Raw genomic sequence first — 15,000 nt, 5'->3', positions numbered from 1 at the left:
ACTATACAAACCTTCTAGCGTGGAAAGGCTGAGTCGCTCCATTCTACAGCGAATGCCACAACCTTTTTTAAATAAAGAAAATTATTTGATGAGTCACAAAAAGTGATTAAGAAGGCCAATAAGAAAGCTGCCATCATTTTAGTGAAACTGGAAAGAGGCTTTAATCTCGGTAAATTAAAATTTTAGTACATTGCTCGATTTTGGTTTTTTTTTTTTTTTTTTTTGGATTTTTGGCATGAATGGGTCCTAAATTTTATTTTGGCAGAAAAAGAAAATCAGAAAGTGATTTTTAACCCTTCTAAAATGAGCCTTTTCTGTTTCCCGCCATAAGTTCCGCGCGAAAAGTGAATTTAACAGCCCCTGTCTATTGCGTGACGCAAAAATCAAAATTCTCCCACCTCCAGTCGGGACAGGTTTTAAGCTATCGCTTTGAGACTTTCAGATGTGATGGATAACGATATAGACTCAAAAAGGGTGTGAGGAATTTTCCAATTTCCCTTTGTAACTCATTTTATGTCAGTTTCTTTGTGTAAATCGCGCTCGAGATTCGACTTTTTAGTTTGAAATGCAATAATTCCGCTAATACAAGACATATGCAAATTTTATAACACCCTTTTTTAGGTCTTTTATCTGTCAATCAGATGCAATAAAAAGGAGGTGAATATTACGAACGCGAAAGGACTGGAGCGTCAGCAGTAAACTCGATACCTCTGAGTTCCAGAGCAAAAAAATTAAGCGCCTTTTGAAATTCGATGAAATGAAATCTTTTAGCTTTCATTTGATATATAACTTGCCTTTGTAGCGAAAATACTCGCACGACTAGAACTTTTTTCTGTGGGCACCTCGTTTTCATTTACTGAGACCTTAACTCTCCATGATGAAACAAAAATATCATGAACAAACAAAGTGATTCTTGCCTGGTTTGTTACTTTGGCCTTCCCTGCAACAAGACAGTTACGAAAAAAATATAAATTTTCTTAGGTACCAGTGACAAAGAAAGTAAAGGATTAAAATGAGTTAAATGGTTGATGTGTGAAAGTTATTAACAACACAAGAATCAAACCTCCTGTTTTTTTAACATGTAAAGCCTCTCGTCTAGTTTTTAATAAGACTTTAGACTACCAATATTGATAAATCTAATTCCCTTCTAAAGGAAGCACCTTCAATTTGAAATAATGATAATAATGAACTCAATTTAATTGTCAACTGTATTTTGCATCGGGGAACTAATTGCAAACCCTGTGCAGAAATCAAATCGTAGGTTTGTTTTTGAGGAGAGGGGAATTCCAGAGTACCCAGAGAAAAACCTCTCCCAAAAAATTAGAGAACCAACAACCTCAACCTCCATGTGACGCCAAGGCCACACTGGTGGTACATATACATGTATGTGAGTCCTCTCACCACTTCACCATGAAATGTTCCTGCTCCCATAAAGTGGGGAAGGCACAGAGCATGTGCCGGGTAACTTGCCCAAAGGCATTTTGAGAGGGTCAAGCTTGTATCAAAATCAATAGCTCTCTATAGCTTATCTATTCTATCGGTGTTCAAGATCAGTTTTACAGACAAAGTATCCACATAAGATCTGAAGGGATCAAACTAAGGTCAATACTAGTGTGTATCCAGTCCTGTTTCCAAGGTTTCTTCTTTCATTTATTTGTTGTTTTTTTTTTTTTGCCAAAACCCTTCACTTACATGTATCTAGAACATTGTATCGGATTTGGATTTTTTTCAGCCAACTTCCTTTTAAAGTTATCTGGTATACGTACTACACACTTGGCATAAAAGAGGCCTACATTGGTTCCATGTGGTAAATGTGCTAAACGTTGAAATAGGAAAAAATCAGCCTCTGCTTACCCTGTAGGGTCGTCAGAAAATACACACGACTGGACCATGGCATCCATCATTTCTGCCTAAAAATATGAAACATTTGGTGTACAATTCAATGTTGAATAATGAAGGAGTAAACTGAAGAGTAAAAAGCCATTGTTCATAATCCACTGGTACATTATTGACAGACCATTAATAATTATAATTATTATTATTATTATTATTATTATTATTACTATTATTGAAGCCATGATAGGGCATGATAACTGGCCCAAATCCTTGGGCCTAGGGTTGGGATGTGTTAAGGACAGTGCCTACTATTGTGATTGCACATACGTTCTCCGCATCTAGAGATACTTGGGTTTCCTATCAGTGCTGCTCACTAATACAGTGATATTTTTTCACGGTTTAAAAGTACCCGGAGAAAGTAGATTTTAGTATTAAGTACTCTTGGTATCCAAAAAGAAAATTGGGGGTAACCATGCATTTTTGAGAGAAAATTAAGCTTCAATTTGAGAAGGAATGTCCTTCATGTACATTGCTAAATGTCTTTAAAGGTTTTTACAAAATAATGTTATTCGTCAATTATCTTTGAAAAATGCAAGGATACCCCCAATTTTCTTCTCGGATTTCAATAACACTTGTTAGATCTACATTTCCTGCATGATCATAAACCAGGGCAAAAACGCCTTTGAATTAGTAGGCATCGTCTTTAATAAGTCTGTTTGATGGATAAAGCCTTTTTTAGGATGTGAGATGTTCCAAGTAGTGCAATCTTCTGTAGGTCAGTGATTTGGATGTTGCCCAGCATCTTTTAAATGCCTTTCTCCATCCCTTTCTTTATAAGTCCCAGGACTAAGGTGTTCTGTCAGTCGTTGATGAGTAGGCAATTTTATTATTATTATTATTATTATTATTATTATTATTATTATTTACTATGGCAGTTATGCACATCTGGATGCCAGATTAAAAAAAAAAAACCACAACAGCTAGGCGGAGAACCGTAGATACAGCTGTAGCTCTGTGTATAAATTTACACAAGATATACTATTTAAAATACATGTATTATACATAAATCTTCTTAAAATTCTCTAAATAGTTAAAAGAGAGTCATAAAATAGACAAATAAACAAACAAAACCCTAAAAGTTCCTAGTATTGCGAGTCTATTTTTTAGCTCAAAACCTTGAAAGATCTTGCAATTTTATGCTCTGTATTTTAAATTTGTAAAATGTGTGTGACATACTAACTTGTTTTGAGAAGATCTGTAGCCTCTGCGCCTCAGGCGACTCATCATTTTCCTCAGAGGCATCAAATTCTAGCCAGAATGTATCCATACTGTCTGGCTCCAGAGCAGGGGCTGGTGTGTAGTCCCATGACAATTCATCGAATGCCAGGCTTAGTAGTATGTCCTGCAAAAGAGAACATTAATTACTTTTTTTTATGGCGTGTGTCTATGTGCTTGGAATGTACGCTTTTCCTCATGGCGTGTGTCTATTTGTGTTTGGTATTTAAGTTTTTCCTTAAGTACGGTGTGTTTCTACCAACTAGAGACTACATGGCCCATACATCACTACAGCCACAGCTTTATTCTCATTTCCGAAGCAAGAAGCAATAACCTATATCTTGGGCAAAATGTTCACATGTGACATTGCAGCAGCCATATCAGTGTTTGGAAAATTCAATTGGAAAATTCAATTGTAGGGAGGCAGTGTGGCCCAGTGGTTAGGGCGCTTGCCTTGAGATCCGGAGATCCTGGATTCAAGACCCGTTCTAATCACTTCTTCCCAGCTGCACTTGTAAATAGCCAACTGGTTTGCCTCCGACCAGTTGAGATTCTTACAGTTGTTGTTGTGTTCTGTCATTTCGTTGATTGTGTTTCATTGACCCTGAAAAGCCCCTATGGGGAGCGGTCGATTAAGTATGTATTGTATTGTATTGTAATTGAAAGCTTGATTGCGTGGTGAATTTAAGGACTTATGCATTAAGAATAATTATTCTAAATTTAATTTAATTTTTACAAGGAATGTACAGGTTAATTACCATTATTTGCCACCCAATAATTTATCAGTTTTTCATAGACCTTTTTGCAGATACGGTGGCCATTTTGATTTCTATTGTTTCGAAAGACATTATGGGATGCTCAGGGGGCAAATTAAAATGTATTTGCCCCCTGGGAAACCCATAATAGCTATTTGAAACAACAGAAATCAAAATGGCGCCCGTATCTGCAAAAAGGTCTATGGTTAATATTTCATAGATTACAGCAAAAGGTAGTTAAACACATTCTTTGAAATCCAAGAGAACTCAAGCACACTGTACATGTACATAACACCAATATTCATACATTTTTGTTGTCATCAATCACATGGACACGTTCCCTGTTTATACCAACTCTAACCAGCACATCTGAGTTTCTCCAAATGTTTGACAGCAGTGAGGAAGTGGGACGCTCGATCTGACCACGGAAAAACACACTCCTGATGAAAGAGAGGGACATCATCAAAATCCGTGGAAATGAAAGAAAAAGTAGGTATGTCATCAAATTATTATTGTGAACCCTTGAAGCTTACCCATAGAATGGAAAGGCCCAACAATGCTCCAAGAACATTTTATGACAGGCCTTGACATCTGCAACTTTATCGGAAACATCACTATACTGCTGCAGAAGTTTCTGTTCCAGAGATGAACGAGGCGCCCGGCCACGAAGTGACCAGCTGGACTTGCAGACCCAGGCTGGTAAGTAATCCATCAACTTACCCCTAAATAGAAAAAAAATGATAAAACTGGTGAGAATATACACATGTAATGGACAATAACATTATTGAGGGGGTGAATAGGCCAATGGATCGGCAGATTTTTGGCAATATCTTTCCCAGGTTTCCGGATTCAGCACAAAATTTTAACCGATTTTGGGATCTTGCAATTCCAGCGGATTGCTGTTTCATCCTTGTTTTTGGCCCGGATTATGGAATTTTGCCTGTAATAAAGATTGGATCGCAGATCTCGCCAACCTCATTCGGATCACGGAACTCTCAGATATCTTGAGACAAATATCTTGCAAATATTGAGTGGATTTGGATGTAAGGACAGATTTTGTTATTAAATTCTAACAGATCGGGGGATTTGCATACCTCTATTCACTCCCCTCCCACCTTGATGAAATATTATTATTTAAGAAACAGTGACTACTCAAAAGAAACAACCTGTTGACCTGGAAAAGCTCTGCTGCCTGCAGCTAGCTTTTAAAGGCAAATGAGATTCCCAGCCCTGCAAAACAGACATCCTGGATGAATGAACAATTTGGTTCTTTTTGCCAGGTTTCCATATGATCGTTACGATCATTGCAATCGTCGAAAAAAATCTTCAGTGACTGCAGCGATCATGTGGTCTGCCACGGCAGTGATCATAGGGACTGTGATCGCTGCAATCACTGAGATAGAAAAATTTCTACTTCAGCAATCATAGCAATCCAAGTTTTTCAAATGAAGGCCCCTCTCCAGTGATCAATTGACGATCATAGCGAGAGAAAGACATCTCAGATCTTTGCAATCAATCATTTTATATCTCACATTATTTTGTTACAAAGTTAGAGGGACCAGAAGCAAAATGGCAGTGTTTCTGTTTTCCCCTGCCCTTTCTTTGTTTTCTTTGGCGAATGATAAAGAGAACGAGAAAATAACAAGACTCCAGCAAGAGTCATTTGGGCCTCATTTGTTGACTGCCACCATTGTGGATTGAATTTGGTGCCAAGATTTGACTTGCTGCCAGGCTTAGGAGCTGGCTTCAAAGACATCAAATGGAAACAGGACAATGCATCCATCGCTCATGTCATTTTTTCCCCATTATTGACAGAAGTGACTGTAACAATCATGGCAACCGTAGCAATCTTACGGAAACCAGGCATTATTAAACGAAGTGATAAGGTAAATTAACCACAGTCAAAAAGATTTGTGAGTGGACATTTAAAGTGGTAGCCCTTTGTCAGAGCGAAGGGCTGACGCTCAAAATGCCAACTCACAAACATCAGCTACACGTAATGCAAAGTATACAGTATAGGTCCTACAGTGTAAAGGAATAACAAGAGTTGTTTGTCCATACACAAACAAACTTCTTACTGGAAAGGACAAGAAGAAAACATAAGAAAAGAACTCACACAACCTGCAGTTGCCAGCAATAATAATTATTAATAATGGAAATTAAAACTTACTTGAGAAAGCCAAGTGTGTGTTCTGAAGGATCAAATTCTCCATTTTCAACAAAACAAAGAATTCCTCCCAAGGTGATTGCATCGTTTGTGCTGATGGGGTAATTCCCACTGAGAACATTATATTTCGCCTGTTCATCAAAATTCAGACATTGGACAGAAAAAAAAGTTACATTTACATGTAGTTTACAGTAACAGATAAGATGCAAATTACATTGATGATGATGATAATAATAATAATAATAATAATAATAATAATAATAATAATAATAATAATAATAATAACATTCAGGAAATCCTTACAATCGAAGGGCTTGGGGCATATTAAGGAGCTCTTGTCAACTTTTTTGGCCATCTTTCAATTTTACTCAAAATAGGCTAAAATTTTGCAAAAGGTCTAAAATTGAACTTGAGAACCCTTTTCAACAAAATTAAAAATGACCAAAAATAATCCACATGGGCCCCAAGCCCTTCAATTATGAAGTTCAGCGCAAAAGGGCAGCAAGCATTCCTATGCAAAAGAAGAGCTGCAAAGAGATTTTATTTTTTCACTCATTCTTGTGACAAGAAAATGAGGGTGAGTCTAACTCAGAGTTCTGGTCCTCTCACACAGGAATACAAGACTCATCACAGTCCTTTCGAGCATGATGATCAAGCAACTTTTTGAACCTTGTTTTCTTTTTTGCAGAAACTTTCAACAACAACCAGGTTACGAACTGAAGTGGGTAGTTTCTAAAGAAACTGTGGTGCTGTGTCAGTTCAACGGAGTTGATAAATAAATGTAAATTGACCACCTTACAGAGATTTTAAAAGCTGACGTTAGCCCTTCATCAGAGCGAATCCAACTACCGAGGAACCGTGGACAAAAAAGCATTTTAGTTCAGGATATTTTGAAAACAAATAGAACTTGCTCAAAATTAATGTGCCTCTGAATTTCCTTGGTCAACAACATTTTAATTTGTCACCCAATGTAAACAATGAAGTCAGCTCATCATAATAATAATAATAGAACTTTATTTTCACATGATAATGTTTAAAGCTGTCTGAATGGCTTGTGGGGTCCTGCAGAAATGAAATCAAATCTGCTTTTAATTTGATTTGATGAATTAAAATATCAAAATACATATCAAATCACAACAATGGTTTTTGATGAGAGGGGAAAACCAGAGTTGTACAACACAGAGAAAAACATCTCGGAGCAGAGTAGAGAAACAACAAACCCAACCCACATATGATGCAGAATCTGGGGATCCACCCCGGGGCACATTGCTGGGAGGCGAGTGCTCTCACCACTGCGCCATCCCTGCTCCATCACTGCCACTGTGGAAGATGTACATGTAGTTTTGGCAATGGCTAATTATTTTCTTGAAAACAAGGAGCAAAAAGACAGGAAAATGACCAGGCAATGTTTTTTTAGGTACATTGAAAAGCCCATGCAAAGTATCAGCCACTTGAGAAATTTTGAAATATTTGTTGTTGGAAGAAACCTGTTGCTCAATCTAAGGTATGTATTGGGACTGAAATATGAATAAACCAAAGTTGTTATCCACACTACAATAAGTGCAGGCAATAGTTTGACATACTTAGATGTTGTGGTTCAATTTTTTTTCTTGGTTTCAAAATTTTCAAACCAGTTTAATTTTGATTTTTTCTTAATACTGTCTAATATTCATTATCATAATCTGAAACAAAGGAAAATCAGAATTGAACAGGCTTAAAAATTTTTGAACCAGGGAAAAATTTGAACCACACCATGAAACCTAGTACTGTTGGCTAGACAGTGGATGTCCTAGCCTATTCCTTTGTGGACTGGTTGAGTTTCAAGAGGATAAAGGTCTATTTTAGGCCATAAAATTACACAGTTGCTCATATTTCGTAACACATGACCTTGAAAGCTAATTAAAGAGAAAAGTATTAAAGATCACAAAATATCTTATAAATTTCATTTTCTCTGGTTTTAAGACAAGTTCACAAAAGGTTGTGATAAAAATAGTGTTTTAATACCTCTTCAAATAGTCTTCTGGTGATTCTGTCATCTTTTATCTGTGAGACAGGAAAAGAAAAATATCAATAATGTGGACTATTGCAAGCATGAGAAAAATTTTCCTCGTGATATCAAAACAGTCTCCATCAACACTGGTACTAACCCTCCTTTCTTCTGAGATGGGAAAGAAAGAATTCCTTTGATAGCAAAGAATTGGTTCGTCTAAAAAAAGATAAAACCAGAATTGAAAGACTCGTAGTCTATCCTTTGCTAACTTGTATTGGCCACAAGGGATCAGAGTGACCTTATAAAACAAGGGCACCAAACACGTAATTTCATAAATATCAGTTCGGAAGGAAGGTGAACTCAGACTTTTCAAGGAGCACTAATATTTTAGACATTTTTGTGAACAGATTTCCTAGATATTTGGGAAAAGAAGTGAAGATTCTGAAGAGTGTGTAAAAATTTCGAAACCACATTGAAGAAAGCTAGAATTTACTGAGCTGAGTAAATAGTCAACTGTGACATTGAAAATAGCATAAAATTTGAAGATTGGTAACTTCTATCATTTTCGCCAATGTTTGTTTGAAAATCATATTTTAAGGAAGCGTCCTCTAAAATTTTCACGGGAAAAAGGAGGACTACATGTTGTAAAGATTTTGATCAGACCCGTCACGATTTGCTAGAATTTTTGGACGTCAGGCAAAAAATCCACCCAGAAATTATTCTCTATAAAACCGAAGTTCCCCTAGAAGATTCGAACGGATAAAATTATGTTTTGCTGGGCAGCTACATGCACTGTTCAAACTCACTAAATGAGATTTTAAATCATTATGGAAACCATTTTAGGTAATTCTGACAAATTTTAAGACATTCGGTCATTGGGTGCCCCTGATAAAAGGGAAGTTATCTTCTTGGTTAACTCAACACATGAAGTAACTGCTGTTACGGGCTTAAAAATCTGTTGCTCTGGATGCCAAAACTCAAAGCAAAGGATCCATGGAAAGTGATTCAAGTGATGTTTTCCCAGTTAAAATCAATATTGCACCAATTGCAAAGAAGGAGTGTTCAATAAGTGTCAAGACTGAACGTTGTACTGTGAAAATCAAATCCCTTCTGCATAACCCAAGCCCCCTTGAGTCTTCATTAACAGGAATGTTGCAGAGCATTCAGATCGCATCAGACAAGTATACATTCCAGGCACCTTCTTTGGGTGAACTCTAATGCTCAGATTCTGCTGCCCTAACCCCTACATCCGACATGTAATATTGATCCTAATGTCTCAAGAGCTACATGTATTTAGCTAATACAACATGAGCACGAGATCTATATGGCAAGCTATTGTAAACACCATACAGAACTCATGGCAAGTAACTTGTGAAATGTTGGTGTTATACAGTAGTACAGTAGATTTGTATTTTGCATCAAAATTACAGAATGGTTATTCAGTCTGTAAAATGTAAATACAGAATACTATAGTGAATAATATGACCTTTAGTCAAATGTTTGAACTGTGTATTTGAAACAACCTTCTATCTGAAAGTTCATCATTGTCAATGAAAAAACCTAGCAAGCCAAAAAGAAGCCCCCAAGCAAATCCAGTCCAGTTCAAGACTAGTTCAGGAGTATTTTTAGGCTTCCATATACCTTTCCAAGTTGTGCCTAGAACCTGCAATGATCTTTTTTTAAGAAGGTACAGTATGCTACTAATATTAGGATAACCTTTGAACTTTATTGGGGTTAACATGTATGTGACCTGAAGAGTGCAACCCTATTGGCTGTCACTGACCATTTAGCAATTTATTACCACATTGATGAATTTATTGATCAATATTCAACCATAATCTTCAATCTTATGCACCTTTCAACATTTTCAGTCCAACCAGAATAGCAGGACTTGTACAGCAATATTAATAATTTTAGTAGTAGTAGTAGTAGTAGTAGTAGTAGTAGTAGTAGTAGTAGTAATAGTAGTAGTAGTAGTAGTAGTAGTAGGATGTGAGAGAGAGTGACCCCCACCCCCCCCTTCCCTTTGAAAAATCCTACCTGTGCCCCTGATACTACTACTACTACTACTACTACTACTACTACTACTACTACTACTACTACCGGTTTGTCATGTCAACCTCCATGCTGCTTTTTGATGCACAGTGAGTGAGAGTGTGTGTGTGTGTTGGGAAGGGGGGGGGGGGAGATGAATAGCAGGTACTATTAGGATTAGCATTAGGATATTTTCCAAGTGTTCCTGAGCAAAAAATGATAAACTTATTTCTTGAACTTTTAAATGACCAATACAAAATCTAAATTTCCATATGCTTTCTAATCTGTTAATCACCTTTTTCTGCAACTTCATCGGTTACATTTGTGAACTTCTTAAGTAACTCTACCCACACTTTACGCAGTCTAAATGGCCGATGGTGTGCTTTCAGTTGGAGCTCTACAAAACAAAAGACCAAGAGCTTTATTAAAAGTTAACATGTGGATTTAGCCAAGCCTTAAAGCGGAGCTCCCAGGTTATTTATTCTTACAATAAGTTAACCTGGCTTGAACCTGTGATCAGATCAAAATCCAGTACCTAGTCAGCGGTCAACTTCAATAAACAGCTGATCTCTATGAGCCCTAACATGAGCCTGCATTGTGGTCACATGATACTGGTCAGCAGATACCTTTTTTGACAGGTGTCAATTGACCATAACAGAGAACTGATGTCCAATATCAAAGATGCACGCTGTAAACTAACTTGAGTATGGCCACCTTGATGAGCTCTAACTTAAGCCCACCATAACTATGATCACATGACACTGGCCACACTGTCATACATGGAGGGTTGCATGGTTGTACAGTGACCAAAACCAAAAGCCTTTCACTCAAACAAGTACTGTAGACTGTGCACAAGAATCTGAACGAGACAGATCACCCTTAATTCTGTTTTTAATAAGATTTCATTAAAAAAATTAATAGGGAAAGTGTCAAAAAAATGACCATTGAACCAACTGTACTAATGGTGTTTCATAACAGTAGTTAAAAACTTACGTAGCAGGGGAGAAATGAGCCAAACACAGAAAACCTGTGAGGCTATTGCTGGCAGAGAGAGGTTTTCTGCCATGATTGTGTTTATTGTTCCTGCTGTCGTGTTTCTTCCTTCCTCAAGGTTTAATAAGCGACCTGACTTCTCCACCAAAAACACTGCCACAGTCAGAGCTGTAAAAAAATTGTTGCATACTCTGAATGAGAAATTTACATGGTAATACAACTGACCTCCATGCAGATTTCAACCTCATCTACAATAGGTATGTCCTTTGCTGATATTTTTGTAGTCGACGTGCTATACAGTGTCACATGAGCAGTGTCATGAAATGCATTGGATGCTTGCAGATTTTCAATAAGAGTTTACACTCAATGAGATACACTTTGTATCAGTTTCAAAGGAATACCTTCACTGATCACTGACAAATTTTTAAATAATTTGTCACTAATCCATAGAACAAAGAATAAATTATACCTTGTTCCCATGAAAATATCTGGAGATCTATAATGCAGTCAAATGCGCTTCCAAGAACATAAAATTAAAAAATGTTGATTTGTCTGGAATAAACCAAAGAACCTGGACTGGACAACCAACAAACTAAACCCCTACATGACAACCAGTCTGGGAAATGAATCAAGGACCTCATAAAAGAAGTCACGCTCTCTTCACTGTAACAAGCCTTCCCCGTATCCTTGGATTAAAAGTTATCTCCTGTATGGGCAACTGTAATTTTTCCCAAAACCATCCAAATTCTGTACATGTAAGATAGTGCTTACGTTCATACGATATCGTTCTGGATTCATCAGATCTACCGCTCCATGAAATGGATTTCTTAAGACCAGGTGTCTTGGGCTTTATATAACCAGCATTTCCCTCTGAATCAAGCCTCTTGAAGTCTGGGTGGTCACAATTTTCATTGTTCATATCAGTTATTTTCAAAACGTCTGTAGCCATAGTCTAAAGGAGTGGTACAAGATACAGTGTAAGTAATCTGCTGTCACAGCATCATTGAAATTTAAGAATAATACAAAATACATCACAACCACAACCTGACAAATCAATAATACTAATATCTATTTTCACAACAAATCAAAAATTCAAAACGATCACCTTACAGCCTTCTGTCAAGTTATATTTAGACCACATACGCTTAAACTTATAGTAGTTCTTGAAAGCTATTTCAGGTTGTCGGCTTTTCTACATGTATTTCTGTGTCACAGAACACTAGCTGGTTTCAGAAGTCTGATTAATTGCTAAACTGACACATTGCAGCCAAATTCTTTAAATGCTGATGAAGTTCATCACAATAATAATTATAATTATTCAAAATCTTATAACATATTAACCAAAATTCTTGCTAAACCATGACAATAAATTATTGACAGTTTGGGTAGCTGTAGGCAATGCCTTTTAAAACTGCAGTACCAATTTAATAATCAAATCTTATTTCTAACAACATACATGTGTCTGTGTTGACTTGCTGCAGCCCTCATGTTTTGGGCTGGGCTGGGCATCACTTGAGATCAATGGGAAATAGAAGAAGAAGCACACCAACTTACTCCCAAATGTCAACATCATTTAGCAAGAATTTAGGTTATGTTAACTTTAAAGAATTTGCGTAGAATTTATTGTGACAAGTTGCAGATTAATAAATGTTACTCAGAGAGGCACATTCCCTGAAAGAGTAGAGTAGCTAAGTGCGGAGTAAGTGAAAATGAAATTTTGATTTGAACTGTACCCTACATGTATTAATCACAGCGTGGGTGTAAGATGTAAATTGACAGAGCATTTCTGAATCTATCAAAGAATGAATTTGTCACTTTATGAACAAAAATGTCACAACGGATAAACATTCCATCTTTAACAGAAATTTTGAACCCCCAGGGAAGGGAATTTTTTTCAATACTACACTGTATACTCCACAATAATGTAGCACCACAAGAATAATATTATATGACTGAAATGTTTTAGAAACTTCATCTCTCTAATCTTTACTATTTGGCCAAACACAACTGTTTCTTCAAAAATGGTGGGTCTAAAACACAGGTCAAGGGTCACAGAGCAGCATACATGACACTGTGAAACAGATAAATAAACAACACCAAATGTGTCTACTAGCCCTAATCACCCTGAGGGGGCACTTTTGGCTTAGTTGTTCATAGCTGAAGCAGAGTTCAGTCTTGACTTGTGGTTTAGACCTGCATCTTTAAAAATACACCAACCAAAATTCCTGTATTAAAATAATACAAATTGACAAATGCAAAACAAAATCAAAGTGCTAATTAATTGGACATTCGAGTGCTCAACTCAATTAATTTTTGGACTAAAAGGATAAAAACACTTAAGATTCATGACAGAAAATCGCCCTAGAACAAAAGGCTCTTAAAAGCATATCATTACATTTGACACAATATTTCCCATGCAAATGAATCGACTTCTGCCTGTACTGAGATTTTCAAGGATTGATGAGTTCAGTGTGACATTCAAAAATTGGATTTTTATTGATTATGGGCCAAATTGGCATGTTAATAATGTATAAACCACACACATTCTGAAATTTTGGACTGTCCTGAAGTTTCACCACAGTCTGCCATAAGAAAACTACAATAATGTCTCTAAAAGCCAGTCTTGCAATTTAAAGACGACATGGCTTTTCAACTGACTTTTTAAATAAATTAACCCTGAGGTTGATAGATTAAAAATAACTTAGGAAACTGTCAATTGACATTTCACGAGGTTCAAACAGACGTGAAGGAATTATCTGAGCTTCTATTAAGACAAATCGATAGAAAATTCGGGAAAAACACTCACTGAATCAACTATCGGGAACTAAGGCAACTTCTCTTCAAACCTCGTGGAGCACAGACAGTTGTTAGAAATGGTTGTTGTCTACTTCCGTACTAAAGTTATTTTTTGTCATGAGTCAAGGCAGTGGTTGCCTGATTTAGAAATCGTGTTGGTAATGATACTTGGTTTACGTGTTCATCTCGCACTGGCAATCAAATATACCGAATCAGAACATTTCAGATTTCCTTGATAACCAATATTTGTAATAGGCCCAGAAGCGAACATAAGCTTACCATGCGTCGCTGCAATATTCATATATTGGTCTCAAGATTTTTAAAGTTGAATAATTTTCAATGGGCCTGGATTTACCATTCCTAACGTTGCTTTAGTAGACAAGTTATACTTTATTGAGTAAATGAGAATAATGATGTACAGTAAGCCCGAGAAACTTCTTTTTTAAATTTGCATCTTGAAATTGCATGACGTTGGTAGTCACTTCCTCCGGGTATGATACACGAAAAGATAAAAACTGCATCTCGTTCCTCTATGAAACTCGTTTCAAACAATAAAGAAGGTTTAATTTAAGTATACATGCTCGTTCTTTCAGGCTTCCAATGGATCCAAAGTAAATAAGTAGCCAAACGAGACTAATACAGTAAGCGTTTATAACAGGCATGTCTACTTTCGCTTAATTAACATGCAGAATTTAAGACTAATTTACAATTAGCAGATAGTTGGCACAGCCAACACAAACTCACCTTACGGGAAGATTCTTTCACAACGACTTGGCTAAGTTTGTTTTTGAGGCAAAGCTCTCACAATCCGCTAAATCTCGACGGTTATAAGCTTATGCTTAAATTGTGTCGCTTTATAATCGTGAAAATTGATTCCTAGAATCCGCACAAAGGTCAGCCTCTGGACCTGAACATCGGACGAAAATGTCAAACTCCTTTTGCATCAGCTGACATGTGAGTACGACTGCTTGCACAAATGTTCAAACGGGGAAAATGTAATTATTTTATCCGGTTTCGTCGAAGATGTATGAGCAAGAACAGCGAGATGGTATACAAAAATTGAGTACTTTGTGCAACATCCCCTTCCCACAATGCTGCACGTATATTCCCCACCCTCCCCTTCCTAAGCATATACCGGTATTATTTTTCAAAGC

The 15,000-nt window shown here is 36.8% G+C and overlaps 1 protein-coding gene across 2 annotated transcripts in view; it reads right to left on the bottom strand.

Moving 5' to 3' along the window:
• Window positions 1-14,930, bottom strand: part of LOC138027828 (putative FERM domain-containing protein FRMD8P1) — a 17,816-nt gene extending 2,886 nt beyond the window's left edge. Inside the window, exons 1-13 of one of the 2 annotated variants that reach the window (XM_068875446.1) lie at window positions 14,591-14,930; window positions 11,822-12,002; window positions 11,051-11,218; window positions 10,353-10,454; window positions 8,181-8,239; window positions 8,038-8,076; window positions 6,037-6,164; window positions 4,400-4,588; window positions 4,174-4,306; window positions 3,077-3,238; window positions 1,855-1,910; window positions 918-940; window positions 12-62 (exon numbers count right to left, since the gene is read on the bottom strand). In XM_068875446.1, the coding sequence (XP_068731547.1) occupies window positions 12-62; window positions 918-940; window positions 1,855-1,910; window positions 3,077-3,238; window positions 4,174-4,306; window positions 4,400-4,588; window positions 6,037-6,164; window positions 8,038-8,076; window positions 8,181-8,239; window positions 10,353-10,454; window positions 11,051-11,218; window positions 11,822-11,999 (1,288 nt within the window). In that variant the 5' untranslated portion in view covers window positions 12,000-12,002; window positions 14,591-14,930. Of the gene's footprint in view, window positions 1-11; window positions 63-917; window positions 941-1,854; window positions 1,911-3,076; window positions 3,239-4,173; window positions 4,307-4,399; window positions 4,589-6,036; window positions 6,165-8,037; window positions 8,077-8,180; window positions 8,240-10,352; window positions 10,455-11,050; window positions 11,219-11,821; window positions 12,003-13,856; window positions 14,030-14,590 lie in introns of those variants that run through there. The other variant, XM_068875447.1, reaches the window with a different exon arrangement.
• Window positions 14,931-15,000: the final 70 nt, after the last annotated feature.

This window comes from Montipora capricornis, chromosome 12 (assembly GCF_036669925.1).
Source record: "Montipora capricornis isolate CH-2021 chromosome 12, ASM3666992v2, whole genome shotgun sequence".
NCBI classification, from domain to species: Eukaryota; Metazoa; Cnidaria; class Anthozoa; order Scleractinia; family Acroporidae; genus Montipora; species Montipora capricornis.
Note: the sequence above shows the minus strand (reverse complement) of the source record. Positions and strands in the feature narration are given on the sequence as shown.